At 36.3% G+C, this 22153-nt stretch overlaps 2 protein-coding genes across 9 annotated transcripts in view; one reads left to right on the top strand and one right to left on the bottom strand.

The window, feature by feature from the left end:
* Positions 1-7539, bottom strand: part of LOC123879740 — a 51528-nt gene extending 43989 nt beyond the window's left edge. Inside the window, exons 1-2 of one of the 5 annotated variants that reach the window (XM_045927644.1) lie at positions 7471-7491; positions 7329-7361 (exon numbers count right to left, since the gene is read on the bottom strand). The gene's annotated coding sequence lies outside the window, so the exon portion shown is untranslated. Of the gene's footprint in view, positions 1-7328 lie in introns of all 5 variants that reach the window. The other 4 variants (XM_045927642.1, XM_045927641.1, XM_045927643.1 and 1 more) reach the window with 4 other exon arrangements.
* Positions 1-22153, top strand: part of LOC123879738 — a 94989-nt gene that overhangs the window by 49246 nt on the left and 23590 nt on the right. For all 4 annotated transcript variants that reach the window (XM_045927638.1, XM_045927637.1, XM_045927636.1 and 1 more), the window contains exon 2: positions 20322-20945. In XM_045927638.1, the coding sequence (XP_045783594.1) occupies positions 20322-20945 (624 nt within the window). The remainder of the gene's footprint in view (positions 1-20321; positions 20946-22153) is intronic.

The following is a 22153-nucleotide window of genomic DNA, read 5'->3' as shown; positions in this document are numbered from 1 at the left end:
TGCAAAATTTCATGATTCTGGGTCAACGGGAAGCACCCTATAGGTTTTTTTTTACTACACGACAGACGGGCAAACGAACAGACAGACAGACAACAAAGTGATCCTATAAGGGTTCCGTTTTTTCTTTTGAGGTACGGAACCCTAAAACTCAACAGGTCCATGCAATAATCATAATTATTATATCAATGTTATTGGTCAGTTTGCTTTTTTGTATTTATTGCCTGTAGAAAAAACGTTGATTATAAATGCGAAAGTGTCTTTTTTGTTGGTTTGTCCTTCAATCACGTCGCAACGGATCTACATGATTTTTTGCATGGTTATAGATATAGACCTGGAAGGTGAGATAGTGAAGTTAGTGTAAATTAAAAAAAAAATATACCACCCCCAACAAGTGAAGGTTACAGTAACTAGAAAAGAGCTGATAGGTACGAGTAACTTTCAAACGGCTGAACCGATTTTCTTCGATTATAGCTAAGAACACTCTCGATCAAGCCACCTTTCAAACAATCGAGAGTGTTCTTAGCTAGGTATAATCCAAGAAAATCAGTTCAGCCGTTTGAAAGTTATCAGCACTTTTCTAGTTACTGTAACCTTCACTTGTCCGGGGTGTTATAAATTTTTAATTTACACTTGTAAATGAAATTTGGTACAGAAGTAGCTTACATCCCGGATGTACCTGTTAGGTACCTATCTATATGAGGTATCGTATATAATATCTTCTTTATAAACCAAGCGAAGATGTAAATAAACTTGTTCTGCCTAAGTAAAACCTTACGATGCAATGGTGCTTATGGAAACCATAATATTTATAGCATTTTATTAACTAATCGCTGGTTTTATTGATTTTATAACTATTTTTTTTATCAGTAAAATTGAAATATTACCTACCTATATGGTCCTTAAATATTTATTCAGATGGTTTTTAACATTAAAGCATTGCCTTGATAAACACTTATGGTATTAAAAATCATTTTTCACAGCCGAAATGTTTGTTAAATGTATGTCAAAAGTATTAACATAAACCGTTAAAATATCCTTTAGTTTGTTGACTTCGTTCACGTGGATTTAAGTTTTCAAAAATGCCCTGGATAGCCTATGTGTTATTCAAGGTAAGTTTAAAATTATATACCAAGCGACAAAAACATACTTTTTAACCCCCGACCCAAAAAGAGGGGTGTTATAAGTTTGACGTGTGTATCTGTGTATCTGTATCTGTCTGTGGCATCGTAGCTCCTAAACTAATGAGCCGATATTAATTTAGTTTTTTTTTTGTTTGAAAGGTGGCTTGATCGAGAGTGTTCTTAGCTATAATCCAAGAAAATCGGTTCAGCCGTTTCAAAGTTATCAGCTCTTTTCTAGTTATTACTGTAACCTTCACTTGTCGGTGGTGTTAATTTTTTTTTAATTTACACTTGTATTATTTACTATATGTCAGAGTTTATTAAAAAGAGTAGTCGGGTTTTAGTATTGGACTCTATCTTATATATTCTATTATTAGATTAATTTAAAAAAAAAATGGTTGTCTGTAAAGTCGGTTTACTGACGATAGTTGAACGTGACAACAAAGGCCGATTGTGCTTTTTTGTCGCTCGTTCCGCGCTCTCGCTTGCACTTCAAGCCTTACATGGAACGCCTCAGAGCGAGGTAACGCCGCTTGAGTCATGTTTTTTCGTGCGTGCAGCCGGCTCTATCGAATTATAAGACGTTGTCACGTCAAAAAAAATCCTTTCGGTCAGTCCTTTACGTTTTTTATTGATCGATGTATTTATCTAACTTAGCACCGAACTGATCCGCGTGTGTGACTTTGGCAGAACGGGTTTGGACCTTTGTTTACTAAATTATCTTAAAAAAAAAAAAAAAACATCGCGCCATGGCCACATTGAGTCGACTGTCAACAATGTTTTCGCGGTTTTTTGTCCACTATCTACATTTTCTGCGATAATAATATTTTCGTTTTAATTTTTCATATTTTAATTCGTGGTAGTAATTTTATTAAATAATTCGTAATATAAGGAGTCGTAAATTGTATTTTCCTTGATGGTATCTCTACAATATAATCATACTAGCCGATGCCTGCGACTTCGCCCGCGTGGATTTAGCTTTTTTGAAATCCCGTGGGAACTCTTTAATTTTCCGAGATAAAAAGCAGCCTATGTGCTAATCCAGAACATTATCTATCTTCATTCCAAATTTCAGCCAAATCCGTCCAGTAGTTTTTGCGTGAAGGAGTAACAAACATACACACACACACACACACACACACAAACTTTCGCCTTAATAATATTAGTGTGATAACTTAAAATTTAAAAAACCCCGACACAAAAACCTCTATAAGAAAACTAGAAACTGATAATTTTCAAACGGCTGAACCGATTTTCTTCGATTATAGCTAAGAACACTCTCGATCAAGCCACCTTTCAAACAAAAAAAAAACTGAATTAAAATCGGTTCATTCGTTTAGGAGCTACGATGCACGGTAGCCTGGTTTGTGAAAATTTCAACGCTCTATACACTTCACGAGATACAACTCGCTGACAGACACACAGATGGACGGACAGCGAAGGCTTAGTAATAGGGTCCCTTTGGATACGGAACCCTAAAACAAATGCCAGCACACGCCTACGGTAGCCTAGTTTGTATTTATGGACGGACCAGCCGGCCCTGTTGCTTATAAGAAAGTATTTTCAACATAACATTATTTACCTACTTATATGGAAAATTTCTGCCACGGACCATAATCTGAATATGCTAATATATCTGTTTGTGACGCTGTTATTAAGAAATTATGTAAATATGTATATTAAACATATACATTTTATGTTGACATTGAATTCTTAATTGCGACAATTTCCGATTTTATATATATATATATTTTTATGTTTCTCGTAGTATTCTTGTCGTATTAATTTATCTACAATTTACATGCCAAAATACAGATTAAATTTTTTTTTCCGCGTGAATTTAGGTTTTGAAAAGTTTTGTGGAAATTCCTTGAGATTTTCCAGCGTAAAAAAGTAGTTTCTAGGTCTTTGTCCGTTGTGTCCAGGGCCCCAAGTCTGCTATTTTACATGATTTGTCATTGAACTACAATGCAATTTTAATTCAATTACCATTGGTTCATAATTTCGTAGTCTACTAAATTCACAATGGGCGACCGATGGTCTTATAATTGGATTGTAGTTGCATTGTAGTTGGTATTGCCATTTGCTCAAAAAGCTTTTGCCGAAATGAGTCCAAAAAAAATAATACATATTAAAAACGTTTATTTAAGCTAGATTCGATTATAAATGTTATCTATTTGTGTTTTAAAGATTAAGCCTTAAGTAATATGATCATAAAAAACCAAAAAGATAAATTTTAAGTGCGATCTAAAAAATAAAATGTCAAAAATAATTATATTTCATCTGTAACTGTCGAATTGACATTAAATGTCAATGTCATTTGATAGTTCTTGCAATAAGCAAGCCACTAAAATAAACAACAAGCAATTTGAATTTTGTTTGATTTTTGAGGCGACTTGCGAATACCTACCTAGGTAGACAGAATATTTAAATCTTTGAAGTGTGAATATTATAAGGAACTGCGAAAATGGTAGTAGTGGAGCAGATTTCGTCACTGCTACACTACTTGGAGAGCCATCCCGGTGACTGCAACCTGCAACCGCACCCGTGACGGGGCAAAGCCTGGCTAAGCGGTGTTCGCAGGCCAGGCTTGACCAGATCGAGGCTAAAATGCAGACGCAATTTTGGCTCAAGCCCAGGCGACAGAAAACTTGGATGCAGCAATTGTCAGACTGGGGACTGCAACAAACCAAAACCAATCTGCTGCTAGGCTGGCTGCAGCAATTGAGAAGTTTGCTGCTGCATTTAGCAGGACAGCAGGGGGAGCAGGAGTTGCATTTCCCTCGAAAAAGGTTGCCTTTTTATTCATTTAATATTTAAAAACAATTTAGGTCATTATATTATATTGAATAAACAGTAGTTTGTTTTCAGAAATGTCGCACAAAACAGCTATCAGGATCAGAATCTGATGACTACATTCAATGTACAATTTAGTGTCTGTTCAAAGAAATTAAATGGAAAATACTCTGGTAATGGTGTCAGATCAGCAAATTATTATTATTATCAATTACTATGCTTGGAGTTTCCAATATTAATCTAATCAAATATTGAATAGAAACAGACATTACATTGTGGAATTCCATGGTATTTAAAGAAAAAATAATATTCTTATGTTTCACTATAATCACTAAACAGTTATGCGGATTATAGGAAAGAAATATTATTTTTTCTTTAAAAATCTAATCAAAGTCTAGTCAAAATTCAAAATCATTTATTTCAATTATTTATTATTAACTTCATGCATTTCTCCACAGCCTGTTGATGAGAGCCTGCTGCAGCACCCTACCTTCAAGCAGACCTTGGTTAACTCGATGGCTTTGTGAATGCTGTACTTCAATAGCACTTTCCAACTCGGCCCTTGAATTGTGTTCATCCTAAAATATACAATAATGTTGTTTAATTCATAATATTATTACTCTTATATATTAAGGATATTTTACTCTTTTTTATGTTAAATGAATAAACATATTTGTGGGAATTAGTTTTTTTTTTTTAAGAATTAATAAACAAAAATTAAATCACATGCCCGTTGCAGAAGAAGAGCTTCCACAGGCATGAGTGGAGGCACGTGCTTTGGTCCGAACGATAGCGTTGTTGAGTATCAACCGCGTTGGCCAATTCCAAAATATTCCATCTTATTCTAGACATTATGCCTAGGTGTTCACCTTACAACGTAGAAAGATAACTTTACAACTAAGTACCCAAACTATTGCTAAATATGATGTAAAACCCTTGTAAAACCAAACAAACACTGGCATAAAAGCAATGACAGCACAATGGCGCATCAATGATAGTTCAATGGCGATCCAATGGTCATTGCAACTGTCAAACTATTAGCAGACTACGCTTAAATTCGATCATTGACTTGTCATTAAGTACGGGACTACCAATTATTTACAATTGTGTCATTGAAGTGTCAGTGGCACGCCATCGGAAAACAATTGTGACGCCATTGAATTAGTAGACTACCAAAATTGCTAAAAGTAACAATTAAGATGTCATTGATAGACAACTGAAACACAATTGCAATAGTAGACTTGGGGCCCAGGACTTTTTGTGGTTTAAAAAGGGTAACTGTCAAGTTTCACACTCTTCTCCGTAGAATCTCTTTTCAATGGTAGATTCACAGGCGCAGAATACAAAAGTATGTCAAGTGCGCACCCAACGGGTTCCGTATATTGTTCAAATAACACTTTTTTTTTTTTAATTTTCATGATGGCGGCCATTTTAAATTTTTAACCCCCGACCCAAAAAGAGGGGTGTTATAAGTTTGACGTGTGTATCTGTGTATCTGTCTGTGGCGTCGTAGCTCCTAAACTAATGAACCGATTTTAATTTAGTTTTTTTTGTTTAAAAGGTGGCTTGATCGAGAGTGTTGTTAGCTATAATCCAAGAAAATCGGTTCAGCCGTTTGAAAGTTATCAGCTCTTTTCTAGTTACTGTAACCTTCACTTGTCGGGGGTGTTATAAATTTTTAATTTACACTTTTTCTATGATTTTCTAACGTTACCACTGACCATAGCCTAATATTTGACATATCATCGATTCAGTATCAAACTCTCACTATAATTCACTCTGGTAGTGGTACCCTATAGCACCTGGTAAAGGTGCAGGAAAATCGAGCACTTCCTGTACCTATACTTAATGCATTATTTATACTTAATTGACAATTAATTATAGCTTGTAAAAAATATATAATATTAACTTTTTATTTTCGCTTCCGAGAACTGTAAAAAAGCATTTATGAAAGACTGAACCTTGTTTAAGTACATGTCAGTATACAATGTTATTCCATAAATAAATTGTGTATTTTGAATTCGTTTATAATTTTGTAGATACCTAATTTATTTATTTTAGTTGACTAACCAACAACTTTTATACATACAAATAGTTACATTTAAAAAAAAGATTTACAACTAAAAGACACACAGTGTGAACGTTAACAGGGTTCTCTCCGTCACTCGTTTCATACAATCGTAGTTCCAATTTCGTTTGAATATTAAGCAACCAAAGTCCATGAAATTTTGCAGACATATTCTAGAAACTAATATCTATGTCTGTGGTTTTCCAGATTTCTGTTAAAATATTCGGATTCAAAGTTACGCGGTTTTAAAAAATATCATACAAATCTTTGAGCCCCTGTAATTTTAAAACTACATATTTTTAGAAAAATCTAAAACACCACAGACACAGATATTAGTTTCTAGAATATGTCTGCAAAATTTCATGGACTTTGGTTGCTTAATATTCAAATGAAATTGGAACTACGATTGTATGAAACGAGTGACGGAGAGAGCCCTGTTAAATGTTGTTATTGTGGCTGTTGTTATTTCGTGTAGACACGTTCTGTAAATTAATATGGATGCCTGTGGTTTCCCTGATTTCCGTAAAAATAACGTATTTTTAACCCCCGACCCAAAAAAAGGGGTGTTATAAGTTTGACATGTGTATCTGTGTATCTCTTTTTTGCTTGAAAGGTGGCTTGATCGAGAGTGTTCTTAGCTATAATCCAAGAAAATCGGTTCAGCCGTTTGAAAGTTATCAGCTCTTTTCTAGTTACTGTAACCTTCACTTGTCGGGGGTGTTATAAATTTTTAATTTACACTTGTTTAAATTATCACAGTAACACGTACTCTAACATACAAATTGTTTGCACCTATGGGGCGTGTTTGGGATCGCTTAAGGATTCTCTCGAGGACCAGAAAGTCCTATTATCTTATACTTCGTCCCCTTGGATTTAGGTTTTTAAAAATCCCGTAAGAACTCTTTGATTTTTGGGAGAAAAGTAGCCTATGTTACTCTTCAGGTCATGCAAAAAAATCACGTCGATCCGTTGCTACCGTTGATTAAAAAACAGACCAACGAACCAACAAACTAACACACTTTTGCATTTATGCATTGCATTTATAATATTATTTTAAACCTATTATTTAAAGTGAAATGAGAAATGTAACTAACTATATGTAACTAACTATTGAAAATTATAATCCATACGGATTATAATTTTCAATAGTCAATAATAAATCAATTTTATTTGTAAATGTATGTTCTGTGATTGAGATGTTGATGCTCGTCCACTTAGCACTAAAGCTACGAGGGTTCCAAACGCGTCCTGCCTTGAGAAGATATTTTTTTTTCACCAAAGTTCTACGTTTTATATGAAGCTAACGAATTCGCTGTTATTTTTTTGTCAAATAAAGCTCAAACCTGATATGATAAACTTTTCGAAAACTTTACGCACTGGAGACAAAACCAAAAAAATAATATTATCACTCACAAAGGAGAACACTTTTTCACATGAAAACTTAGAGTTCGAAACTTTTTAACGCATAAAGTCGGAACTACACACGAGGTTATAATGAAGCTTTGTTTAACACGTCCGTTCGTCGCGATTGTCTTTAGTAGACTGAATGTCGACGCGAGAGCAGGTGTGCTAAAGAGTTGATCGATACCGGATGGTGTTATGCCATCGTGAGTAAGCCTAATAACAAGAACAGGTGACCCAACCAGTTGGCCGTGACAAGATGTATGTTGATAAGCCGATAACGCTTAAGGATGTTAAGAAGTTTAAAAAAAAATTAAGTTTAAGCTTGTAAAAAAATTCATTAAAAAAAACAGCATCTCTTAATAACAAAATAAGCTAAATGTAAACAATAGCAAAAAAATTTGGAGACCGCAACTTTTTTTGATGTAACATCCGTTAGGTCAATTGTTTTCGTACAAAACTTAGCCTATGTTATTCGGACCTTTACAAAAAATCTATGGATATCTCATTCATCAAAACTGACCCAATAGTCTAGGTGCTACGGTGGAACACACCGTTGGGTAAAAAAACAGCGTCTCTATAATATAAGCTAAATGTAAACAATAGCAAAAATTTTTAGAGATCGCAACTTTTTTGATGTAAAATCCGTTAGGTCAATTTTTTTCGTATAAAATACAGCCTATTTCATCAGGTTCAAGACGTTACAGCGAATCAATCGACACCTCATTCATCAAAATCGACCCAGAAGTTTGGGCGCTACGGTGGAACACACAGAACCTGGATACAAACATACATAGACTGCTAAAATCATAACCCTTCCTTTTGACTTTGTCGTAGTCAGGTACAAAAACCGGTCAAGTTGAATTGGACTCGCACATTAGAGCTTTCGTACCACCGTACAAGGTATAGCATTATGTACTTATTTTTTAATTTTTTTTAATTTGCATGGTGGCAATTTTGAATTTGCATCCGCCATCTTGGGTTTTTTGGTTGGTTTATAATAACGGTAATAGAAGTACACACTCTGTGAAAACTTCAAATCTGTGCCTATTACGGTTCATGAGATATAGCCCGCTGACAGACAGACGGATGGACAGCGAAGGCTTTGTACGGAGTAAAACTATCCTGCTGCTTGCTGTCCCTTTCACAATGCTTCCGACGGCAAAGCATAGCACTAATTTAAAACCTGTCAATTTAGAGAGATTTTGTATAATAAAATTCACACCAATGTGTGTCTAGCCTTACGATTCGGTCGCTATCGAAGGGCGTTATGCAACCGTGAGTGATTTCGCGTTTTCCGAACTTTTCCTTTTACGTTTTTCCGCTCCACTTAATCTTTATCTCTGCGTCATGGTTGTGTGTTGGATGTAATGATTTGTTTAAGGCGTAGCTTTTTTGTGACTAAAATCACAGTTTAAGAAATGCCATACAGTAGGCCAATGCAATATTGGCAGTAGCACTGGCAATCAGATTCAATTTTTTAATGAAGCTTCAAAACCAGACCCCGGAGCTGAAAAATAGTCCGATTTTGAAGCCCTATATGGGATGTGAGTGGTACTTCCAAAAAAGTCTTCAGCGTCAATCAATCCATACTAATATTATGAATACGAAAATGTATCTTGTAGGCTTTTCGGCTCATCCGTATAACGGAATTGACATCTGGTGCAGAGATATCTTGCATACTGTGGACGGACATTACTGGTGGTATAAGGATTACTGTTTGTACAAAAAAATTAAAGAGTTCCCTGGGGATTTGAAAAAATTAAATGAACCCGGATGAAGTCCTGTAAAAATAAATAGTTAAAAGCTTATTAATAAAAAAATACATGTTTCAGTACTTCTAAAATATTTAACATGATTTCTTTAGGGCGTTGCAAATTGCAATGATACAATGAAAAATAAACACTTAGGTTAGGAAACTTAGGTGCGGTGAGGGTGACGCCTAAAGTTAACAAATTGAAAGATTAGAACTTATCTGTTATACGAACCTACTGCATCTAACTGTTTTAGTACTTAGATATTGCGTTTACTCGACTTGGTTTGTAGTTAAGACTTTGACTTTGTTCAGACTTAAGTTTCAGTTAAAAAGAGACGGATTTATATCAGCGATATAACGCTGTCTTGTTTTAACAGTGCCTTAAGTCTGAGCTGAGTTAAAGTGCACTCTATAGATCTAAATCTAAGGCCCATTTCTTAGATTGTAACGGTCGCCGTCGACGAGTTGCTGGGCGACTAGTCGACCGTGCGTAAAAGATCTTAAGGGCGAAGCGACCGGCCTGCCCGCGACATTCCAATTTAATTTGGTTTTTCGCAATTTGTAAACTAATAAGACAACGTAGGCTTATGGCATTCTGATTCCGACCGTGACAGTATCATCCTCACAGGTTTATATAAAAAATCTTTACTTGAAAAGGTCCAGTTTAAGAAATTAATTAAAGTATCGACTATTCTCTCAAATTAGCCCCTCAAGCATCTCTCGGAATTTTGTGCGTTTTAGCAATTAAATATTATTACTTTAACGGTGAAGGAAAACAATATTGTGAAGAAACCTTCACGCTTGAGAGTTCTCCATAATGTTCTCAATCATGTGTGAATTGGCCAGCGTGGTTGACTATGACCAAACCCATGTCATTTTGAGGACTCCGTGCTCAACGGTGGGGTGGTTTTATTGATTGAAGCTTTAGAAAGAAAGAAAGAAGAAAAAAGAGAACTTTTTATTTGATCACAGTGAGCCTTAAAAGAAATTACATTAATCTATCCTTCTAAAAAAACATACTTTACATTAATGGTATAGCTTATGTTTTTACAAACAGACATTTGTAACCATAGAAATCTATAGTTTTTTCTTTGTCAAATTTAAACGGCTAGGTAAAGAGGCTATCCCTCTCTTTAGCCGTACAAAAAATGATTAGGATCATTAAAAGTACCTTATCGATCGCTATTTATCTTGTACATGTACTTGTCAATTATTCTATGATTAATATCCTGTAAATAGTCAAGTTCCTTGTGCCATGTTTCCACTAGCAACGAAACTTGCAGAAGCTTTGGCAAGTTATGTACACACTACTATATAAATTGCACAAATCACATGTATATCAATGGAAAAACTTATTATCTATTATATAACTTACTGTCTTATAATTTAGTTGCTTTATTTTCTACTAGATGATATCCGCTCTCATGGATTTAGGTTTTTCACCCGTAGGTAGTTTTGATTTTATTGGGTAAAAGTAGTATTTATTCTGTCCCCGGGATGCAAGCTATCTGCGTACCGAATTTCATCAAAATCGGTTAGACGGATGGGCCGTGAAAAGCTAGCAGAAAGACAGACACATTTTCGCATTTATAATGTTAGTATAAATGTAGAAGAAAGTGTCATGCAAATGTACATGACACTGACAGCTAACTTCTGCAATAAAACTTGCAAATGCACACTAGACCATAAAAACAACTGGAAGTTTAAAACAAAGCTTATCTAGCTTTTCGACATGTACCTATCTATGGCGGCATATTTGATGTTATGACTTATGAGTTATGGAGTAATGAGTAAATAGTAAAATCGTTTTACAACCGGAAACTATGTAAATTCCTAGATAATTTTTCAAAATGACACACTTTACTTTGAACTTGAGTAATGAAAGTGTGTCATGTTTAAATGGAAAAAAAAATGTTACCAAAAATGTTGTTTTGGTGATAAATTAGAAAATATTTTAAAAATTTAAATCCAAATTACGACGTAGTCATCCGCAATCTAGAGTCTTGATAACGGAACTCTAGATTCTAGATTCTTCTATGGTCTAGATTCTAGACCATTTATAAAGTTCCGTACCCAAAGGGATCCTATTACTAAACTTCCACTGTCCGTCCGTCCGTACCGTCTGTTTGTCTGTCAACGAGCTGTATCTTACGCGGTTCATGAGATATGAAAGGTAGAAAGCTGAAATTCTCATAGAGCGTGTATTACGTTGCCGTTATAACAAAAAATAATAAAAATTCAAAATGGCCGCCATATAAATTAAAACAGAAAGTACACGTTCTTGTACGATGGTACGGAACCTATAGTGTGCGAGTTCAACTCGCACTTGAATGTTTTTTTTGCGTGTTTAAGCTCGATTTTGTGCGCGCGTTGTAAATGTGACTAGATTAAACCCCCACTAAAAAAAGATTTTCAGAAATTGCGAATGCAATGAATGCGTTATTACGGTCAACTTGTACATTATACAAGATACAAGTTGATTATAAATTGGTATATGTTTAAACTTTCAGCTTACCCAATCCAAGTTAGCCCATTTCTGTAATAACTTATAACCAGGTAAGATCGCAGTCAAGCACTAACTTTTATTTGAATATAAATAAAAAAAGTTTTGGATAGCCAGGTAATAATTGAATTGATCGACACTGCATAAGGTCGTCCAAATCAAGTTTTTGTCGTTCAATGAATTAATTTACATGCAGTGCTTTAGCAGTATCCTGCCCGAATGTTGGTATGTTGTGTTTTGCTATTACATTGTTTATCTACTGTACGAAACTTGAACCGCAAACCCTTCTGAATAAGAAACAGGTCTTTTAACCACTAAACTATAACCGCTTTTATAGATCACAATCGTCATCATCATCACCAGTCTCTTAGTATGAGAAGGGTTTGGCTATAGTCCACCACAATGTCCAAGTGCGGATTGGGACACAATAGTATCACTTCCCATATTATAAATGCGAAAATGTGTTGTTGGTTTGTCCTTTAATCACTTTGCAACGGAGCAACGGATCGACGTGATTTTTTGCATGGGTATAGTTACAGACCTGAAGAGTGGCAAAGACTACTTTTATCCCAGAAAATCAAAGAAAATAAAATAGTTTTGGAAAGCCAGGTAATAATTAAATTGATCGACACTGCATAAGGTCGTCCAAATCAAGTTTTTGTCGTTCAATGAATTAATTTACATGCAGTGCTTTAGCGGTGTCCGGTCCGAGTATTGGTGGTATTTGGTATGTTATGTTTTGCAATAACATTGTTTACCTACTGTACGAAAGGCGAATAGTATTGTATTAATACCCAGCTCGACATGATCAACCCATTGCCGACCCACTACTGAGCACGGGTCTCCTCTCAGAGTGAGAGGGGTTTAGGCCATAGTCTGCCACGCTGGCCCAATGCGGATTGGCAGGCTTCACACACCTTTGGGAACACGGAGAACTCTCAGGCATGCAGGTTTCCTCACGATGTTTTCCTTCACCTTTAAAGCAAGTGATATTTAATTGCTTAAAACGCACATAACTGAAAAGTTAGTGATGCGTGCCCGGGATCGAACCCCCGACTTCCGATTAGGAGTCGGACGTCCTAACCACTAGGCTATCACAGCTTCCAGCTGCCCAGCTTACTAATTCGCAAGACGGAAAAAATACCCGCGTACGGAACCCTCGGTGTGCGGGTCGGACTCGGACTTGGCCGGTTTTTTAACTTTTTTTTATAAAAAACTAGGGGATGCCCGCGGCTTCGCCCGCGTGGATTTCGATTTTTTTAGATCCCATGGGAACTCTTTGATTTTCCGGGATAAAAAGTAGCCTATGTCCTTTCCCGGAATGTATTCCAAATCTGTACCAAATTTCATTAAAATCGGTTCAGCGGTTGGGCCGTGAAAACGCAGCAGACAGACAGACAGACAGACACACTTTCGCATTTATAATATTAGTATGGATAATCTCTATATGTAAACTCGCCTGCTGCCATTTTAAATTATTATTACTTGTTGTTATAGCGGCAATAGAAATACACATTACGGTTCATGAGATACAGCCCGCTGACAGACGGACAGACGGATGGACAGCGGAGGCTCAGTAATAGGGTCCTGTTGGTACCCTTCGGGTACGGAACCCTAAAAGTAGTTCAATGATTGTATCAGAATTAAAAAATGTGAGATCATGAATTTAAAAAAAAAATGAGATCGCAAGCACCTGTAAATGATAAAAAAAAACAAGCGTGCTCGATAAGCAAATTAGAGATACGTATTAAGAAACGTGATTAAAATATTATAGTAAGTACCTAGTAAAGTGTTTTGAAAACAATTTCTACACAGTTTAACAGTAATGAAAATTAGCTATTGTCCACTAGTTAGGCAATACTTTGAGGTATTTTATCTCTCTTGCGATATGATTGAATGCTTTTCATAGAGACTCAAAGATTTTGCCTACCTACTCAATCGATAGGCATCCTTTGATGGACATAGATCTCTTGTAGGAACTTCCACACGCCAGGGTCTTGCGCCGCCTGAATCCAGCGTCTCCCTGCGACTGAATTGATGTCGTCTGTTCACCTTTTTACCTGACTGCGGCAAAGCCAAAACTAAGGGTTATGGTTTTAGCTGTATGTTTGTATGTATGTTTGTATCCAGATTCTGTGTGTGGAACTACTCAAACTACTCTACTACTCCTGTACTCAAAACTACTGGGCCGATTTTGATGAATGAGGTGTCAATTAATTCGTTATAAAGGTCCGGGTGACATAGCCTACGATATTTTATTTTATACAAAAAAAAATTACCTAACGGACGTTACATCAGAAAAAGTGGAGGTCTCCAAATTTTTTTTTTTGCTATTGTATCGAGTGGGATGTCAAATGAAAAAGGAGAAAATTCTAAGTTCATGAGTATAAATGTACAACAGCATTAAATATACCAAGCGACAGAAAATCAATTTTACTATAATATTTTAGCGTTTACTAATCAATTTTACTATAATATTTTAGCGTTTACTAAGACAATCGCAGGCGGGTTTTAGTTTTCAACTTTATTCTTTCATGGTTTATTGCGATGTTCTAGCTCGAAAAAGAAATATTTCATACACTTAAAATATGATGTTCATAATTATGTACGGAACCCTAAAAAAGCGAGGCCCGATTCGCACTTGACCGGTTTTTGAGATAAGCCCTTGCAAACAGACATAGGCGGCGGACTGAGTTCACACTATTTTTTTTTTATGTTGATAAACTACACTATGACTATGTAGTGTTTATGTTGATTGCATACATTGGTATGTAGAGATATCCATTTAAGGCAAGTGCATATTAGAAATTTTGTTCCCATTTCGTAAAAAATCTAAATTGGAGTAAGAATTCTATTTATAGTGTTTATAATAGGACTAGAAACTCCTAAAATTTTCTAAATAAATAATAAAAATAATAGTATTGGTATAGTGCGTACATTTTGAGACTTGCTCGCCATTTTTTAATCCCCGACCCAAAAAGAGGGATGTTATAAGTTTGACGTGTGTATCTGCCTGTGGTATCGTAGCTCCTAAACTAATGAACCGATTTTAATTTAGTTTTTTTTGTTTGAAAGGTGACTTGATCGAGAGTGTTCTTAACTATAATCCAAGAAAATCTGTTCAGCCGTTTCAAAGTTATCAGCTCTTTTCTAGTTACTGTAACCTTCACTTGTCGGGGGTGTTATAAATTTTTAATTTACACTTATATTTGGTCTGACGTCTCGGGCTACGTCCGCGGGGTCTCTTTCCTTCGATCTTACCAGTGACCATGAGTTTTTCAACATTGCTGACGTAGGTAAGGTACTACCTAGGTACATATAGGTCTGATATACGCACACCTGTATACAACTAAAGATTGATGGCAGATGATGTCATGAAAATGGTCAAAACAATACAATAGCGTGGAGTTAATTCGTGATTGCAATGTTTAATACATTAATAGTGTACTAGCTGATACCCGCGACTTCTTTTTTTTTTTTTTAAAGAATATTAGCCATGTTAAATGACTAATATTCCCCTTTCCTCTCCAACTAAGCGTCAGGCTTGTGCTAGGAGTAGGTACGACAATAGTGCAACGGGCGGGGTTTGAACCGTCGACCTTTCGTCGACGGTTCAAACCCCGCCTGTTGCACTATTGTCGTCCCTACTTATTTATAAGTCCCGTGGGAACTCTTTGATTTTCCGGGATAAAAATAGCCTATGTGCTGATCCAGGGTATAATCTATCTCCATTATAAATTTCAGCCCAATCCGTTCAGTAGTTTTTGCGTGAAGGAGTAACAAACATACACACACACACACACATACAAACTTTCTCGTTTATAATATTAGTGTGATTTTCCTGGATTAATCGCTATGGATTAGCAGTTAGAACATGTAACCACAACCCCACAAACAAACACACTTTCGCATTTAAAATATGGGTAGTGATATTCCCATCACCTTACTAAGGATTTTGACGAATTCCAACATGTTTTTTTTTTTAATTTGTAAAGCTTTTTTTCTAATACAAGTTAGCCCTTGACCACTATCCTACCTGATGGTAAGTGATGATGCAGATGAGATGCAAGCGGGCGAACTTGGAAGGGGTATGGCAGTTTCATTAAACCATACCCCTAATTGGTTTCTATAGGCATCGTGTAGAACCCCATGTTCTGTCTTTTTTTAGCAATATGAAAAAGAAAAAGAAAAGTTTATAAAAGTTTAGTTTAGGTACTGATATCCCCCACCTCCATATCAAAATCAATTTAGATTTAGATATTTGATCTTTTTCTTATGATACAAGTTAGCCCTTAATCACGATCCTACCTAATGGTAAGTGATGATGCAAGCTGGCTAACTTGGAAGGGGTATGGCAGGTTCATTAAACCATACCCCTGATTGGTTTCTACACGGCATCGTACCTACCGCAACGCTTAACCCATTGGCGGTGCAGCTTTGCCAGTACGGTGGTCACTAGCCACGGCCAAAGCCTCTCACCAGACCAGACAGAGAAGGTTTAGAAAATATAAATTCCATTTCCCCTGTCGGTAATCGAACCCGGGACCTCCCACTTATAAGACCACAGCGCTCACCATTGCGCCAGGGAGGTCTTCGGTTATAGTCACACTAATATTATATAGGCGAAAGTTTGTATGTGTGTGTGTGTATGTTTGTTACTCGGATTTGGCTGAAATTCAGAATGGAGATAGATAATATCCTGGATTAGCACATAGGCTACTTTTTATGCCGGAAAAACAAAGAGTTCCCACGGGATTTCGAAAAACCTAAATCCACGCGGACGAAGTCGCGGGCATCATCTAGTTTTGAATAAATCGTAATGTACGCACACCTTTACCCTCGAAATGCCATAGATACTCGAACAAGATCAACTTGATCCAATAGTGAAATTGCGAATAACCTTACATACTTGTCTTGCGCGAAACGCTTTTGAAGTCAAGGGTTCCGTAACTAAAGTTTATTAGAAAAGTTTAGTTAAGGGGTTTTTAAAAAATCGCATAGAAACGCTTTGATTTTCGGGATAAAAAATAGGCTATTCCACTAACCATGTAACAAGTGTAAATTAAAAATTTATAACACCCCCGAAAAGTGAAGGTTACAGTAACTAGAAAAGAGCTGATAACTTTTAAACGGCTGAACCGATTTTCTTGGATTCTAGCTAAGAACACTCTAGATCAAGCCACCTTTCAAACAAAAAAAAAACAAAATTAAAATCGGTTCATTAGTTTAGGAGCTACGATGCCACAAACAGATACACAGATACACACGTCAAACTTATAACACCCCTCTTTTTGGGTCGGGGGTTAAGAAATCAGGTAAATCCATATAGCTCCATTGCGGTGTGATTGTAGAACAAACCAATAAATCAACAAACAAACACTTTCGCATTTATACTAGTGACTAGTCACTAGATGATAACCGCCCGTTACTTCATGTGCGTAGATTTAGATTCTTGAAAATTACATGGGAACTCTTTGGTTTTCCGGGAAAAAAATTGCCTGTGCCCGTCCGTCCGTAGAATTCAAGCTAGATACCTATGTACAAAATAGATCTTGTGGGAGCTCTTTGATTTTTCGGGATAAAAAGTCCCTGGGATGCAAGCTATGTCCGTACCGAATTTCGTCAAAATTAGTTAAACAGATGAGTAGCAGAAACACAAAAAAATAAAGTGACAGAAATAACAGAAAAAATAAGTACAATCCTCTTCCGCGATCTGTGTTTCCTACCAATTACAATCCGGGTATCTTTAAAACAAGAGTAAATAGGCATCTTCTAGGTAAACGCGTCCCATCTTAGACCACATCATCACTTTCCATCAGGTGTGATTGTGGTCAAGCGCTTGCCTATAGTAAATAAAAAAAAAAGTAAGAGAAAAAACAACAAAAATATATAATTAACTAAAATATGATAAAATGTGTCCCACTAGCAGCAGGGTAGAGACCCAAGGGTTGTGGTCAGGGAACCTCACATGCGTGTCGTCTCAAAAAACAATACTCATCTAATATTTTTAATACGGATCTCTAAAATCGCATTCGCCCGTGACCAAGTGGTGATTTGAAAACATCAAAGGTCTTTACCTTGTTAATGTGTGCGCTATTATACTTACATACTAGTTTTACTATACTACTACGTACCTACTATGAGTATATACTGGCTAACTTTTTTCCGCAACTTCGTCTGCGTGGATTTTTTAAAAACAAAATAAATAAGATTTTATTTCAGACCCACATATGTTTCTACACATAGGTCCATATACAAAGTTAGTGTGTTAGTAACAATAATTCATACTAATACATATATTATTATTACAAATGTGAAAGTGTGTCTGTCTGTCTGCTACCTTTTTACGGCCCAACAGTTTAACCGATTCTGACGAAATTTGGTATAGGGTTTGCTTATATCCCGGGGACGGACATAGGCTACTTTTTATCCCGGAAAATCAAACAGTTCCCACGGGGTCTTTAAAAACCTCAATCCACGTGGACGTAGTCGCGGGCATCCTTTAGTTGCTTATAATGCATATAACTCAGAAACGTTATAAGTGTGTGTCCGGGATCGAACCCACGACCTCCCGGATATAATGCGGACGTTTTAACCACTAGGCTATCACGACTTTGGCATGGATAACTGGCATACCGTAGCCTTAATCGTAGGTTAACACGTCACGCCCTTTACAGTCACGATTTACACAATAACACTACTTTAATATAGCTATTGAACTAAAGTAAGTAAGTGTCAAGTGCGAGTCGGACTCGCGCACGAAGGGTTCCGTACCATCGTACAAGATAATACCTTACACCTTTATTTAGAACTTTGCTAGTTAAAAACGGTCAGCGCCATCTATATGTGATTTAGTGAATTAAACTTTTCGTGAACACGTTTTAATTTTTTTATGTACGATATAACCACAAATTCACGGTTTTTGGATGTTTTCCTTTACTTGTGCTATAAGAACTACCTACCTGACTAATTTCATGATTCTAGGTTAGCGGGAAGTACCCTATAGGTTTTCTTGACAGACACGACAGACGGACAGACAGACAGGCAACAAAGTGATCCTATAAGGGTTCCGTTTTTCCTTTTGAGGTACGAAACCCTAAAAAGTGTCAAGTGCGAGTCGAGCTGACACGAAAGGGTTTTTATTTAGTTTTTTTTTTTTGTTTGAAAGGTGGCTTGATCGAGAGTGTTCTTAGCTATAATCCAAGAAAATCGGTTCAGCCGTTTGAAAGTTATCAGCTCTTTTCTAGTTACTGTAACCCTCACTTGTCGGGGGTGTTATAAATTTTTAATTTAGAAAGAAAGAAAGAAAGAAAGAAAATGTATTTATTTGTTGTTGGTGTCACAGATAAAAACAAAGTATACAAATATACATTTTCATCTGTGACACCACCCCAAATGGGTGTACAGCTCAGCATTATGTTCTGCATCATATGCAGGACGCTGATTTTCAGCTGTGACCCGGGTGACGCCACAGTCACAACAGTGAGTAAATTAAAAAATAATTTAATTTAAAATAACTTTAACCACAATATGTGTAGTATGCGTGTATACACATAAATATATATATATATATAATATATATAAATAATAATAATTAATAATATAAGTATATATATACATATATATAAATAAACAGTTATAATCTTATATATTATATAATAGAAATATAATATATGTAATATACATGAATAAATAAGTATGCAGAAAATAGTAAGTAAAACTATTTACACTTGTTCCTTGCGTAAATAGTCCATTGCAAGCGGAACCGCGGGTATGGTATATGTACAGGTCCTGTATAACACCAGAACTAGCCTAGCACTTAGGGAGAAAGTGGACCAGTCTAGCTTTTAGATAAGCTGCAATTTTCACTATGTACCTGCCAATTAGGTACCCGTGTTGCCTAACATACAGATCTGTGTGCCAATTATGTTAACTATTAGCACCGAGTAGGGATATGATGTTGCATACAGAGGTTCGACGGAGCCGTCTATAATATGCCTGAGAACGTACATTACTTATGTGTTCGCAACGAGGTGGAGAGATGGGAGACATTTTTCCATGCTTATAGATAGATGGATAGATGGATGGATGGATAGAGGGATGGATAGATAGATGGATGGATGGATAGATGGATTGATAGGTGGATAGATAGATGGATGGGTAGATAGATAGATAGATAGATGGCTGGATGGATAGATAAATAGATAGAATATTTATTTATTTATTTTTCTTATAGTTCAAGTTTATACTATAGTTATTTTCAATGAACAGCATTTTATATCTATGTAGTTGGGTACTATGTAGTACGTATTGCGTTTTACATGTACGTCGGACTACTGTCTCTCTTTATACTGTGGTATTAGTTAACATAATTACTAATGTACTTAAATCGTGTAGTAATTCAACTTGTGCGATAGCCCAGTGGTTAAGACGTCCGCCTCCTAGTCCAAGGTTCAATCCCGGGCACCCACCTCTAAGTTTTCGGAGTTATGTGCGTTTCACTTGCTTCAACGGTGAAAGAAAACTTACTAAAGAAACCTGCATGCCTGAGAATTCACCATAATGTTCTCAAAAGTGTGTGAAGTCTGCCAATCTGTACTTAGCCAGCGTGGTGCATTTCATCCATAGCCATTATTAATAATTAAATTACTAAACCGTACCTTTTCTTTGTTACAGATGAACAACCCGGGGCCCAAAATAGAACCTTGTTGCACTCCGAACACGGCATATCCAACGTATCGTCCGGCGACACAAACTCCAACCAATCACAACAAAACACACAAACAAACATAGCTAACCCTTTAGACAATAATAAAAACACGCAAAACGATAAAACAAACGAAATGACTACCGTGTCAAAAGCCTCCGTAAAATCTACCGATGACTTTGACGTAAACGAGTATTTTGCCAGACTGCAAGGCACTAGATACGTTAGTGCTCCTCTAAACAGTAACGTAACAGACCAGAATGCTAATCTACAAGCTGAAGAGAATCTTGAAGAGATAAATCTAAATGATTCCATCGAGCCGGATAAAGTAGGTACAGAAAACGTACAGAATAGCTTAACATCTGATATAGCGCAGAACTTTTCTCAGCTGCCTAACGTCCTGCCTCATGTAGCGAGTGCTGTGTTCAGTTCTTTTAGTAATATGTTGAGTATGAAGAGTAGAGAGGTTACCCCTGATGAACCGAAGGTGCATGATGTACAGCACAGAGCTGAAGCTATGAATGTACCGCTAGGAATACCTGAGGTGCCGGTTAGTGTTGCGCCTCCACCGTTGAGGGAACCACCTATGTCTGGTGAGTTTAAAGATTTAATCTTTTTTTAGCTGGTTTTGGAGGTGAAAAGAGAGCCGAAGACTTTTTTGGAGAAATGCGTAAACGTGGCGGATAAGGGTTGTCTCGATGTCACAATGAAAGTAAAAAAAAACTGGCCAAGTGAGAGTCAGATTTGCGCACTGAGGGTTCCGTACTCGGGTATTTTTTCCGACATTTTGCACGATAAATCAAAAACTATTATGCATAAAAATAAATACCTTTAAGGGTTCCGTTGTTCCTTTTGAGGTACGGAACCCTAAAAAGTGATTAAAATCGATTTTACATGAGTTTAACGTAAAAGAGAAACATTGGTAAAAAACTGCAGACAAATTAATAACCTCCTCCATTATTTAAAGTAGGTTATTGCTACTTTTTAATTTCTTTATTAGTCATTTTATTAGGGTTCCGTACCTCAAAAAGAAAAACGGAACCCTTATAGGATCACTTTGTTGTCTGTCTGTCGTGTCTGTAAAGAAACCTGTAGGGTACTTCCCGTAGACCTAGAATCATGAAATTTGGCAGGTAGGTAGGTCTTATAGCACAAGTACAGGAATAAATCTGAAAACCCCGAATTTGTGATTACATCATTTAAAAATAAATTTAAATTTGTTTTAATTTTCAAAATAAGATAACTATACAACAAGTGGAGTATCATATGAAAGGGCTTTATCTGAACAGAGTAAAACATTTTTTTATTTATTTTTATGTATAATGTGTAATATGATTTTGATTTATCGTGCAAAATGTTGGACAAAATACCCGAGTACGGACGGAACCTCAGTGCGCGAGTCCGACTCGCACTTGGCCGGTTTTGTGTTTTAACCGCTATTTTATTAGAGAAACAAAATATGCATTATACAAGTAACAAGCATTTGACCATATAAGAAAAACATTAGTAGAAACCACTACGTAACTTATTCTGTACTCTTGCATAAGATAAGTTCATAAGTTTCATAAGTTATAGCAGATGTTGGCCAAATATCACTGACCTTTGTTAATACAAGTACACTGGGCTTGCGATTGCTGACATGTTTTTGAAATTTGATTTTCGCCATTTTCGCGCCGATCAGTGAGCGTCATATTGTGAGCGTACTCGGAATTAAATTCAAAATATTTTTATTCAATTAGACTTTTACAAGTAGTTTTGAATCGTCACAGCATCTACCACTGGTTCGGAATGCCTTTCCTAC

Source organism: Maniola jurtina, chromosome 28 (genome assembly GCF_905333055.1).
Source record: "Maniola jurtina chromosome 28, ilManJurt1.1, whole genome shotgun sequence".
Taxonomy (NCBI): Eukaryota; Metazoa; Arthropoda; class Insecta; order Lepidoptera; family Nymphalidae; genus Maniola; species Maniola jurtina.
The sequence above is the reverse complement of the archived record's forward strand: the minus strand, read 5'-3'. Positions and strand labels throughout refer to the sequence as shown.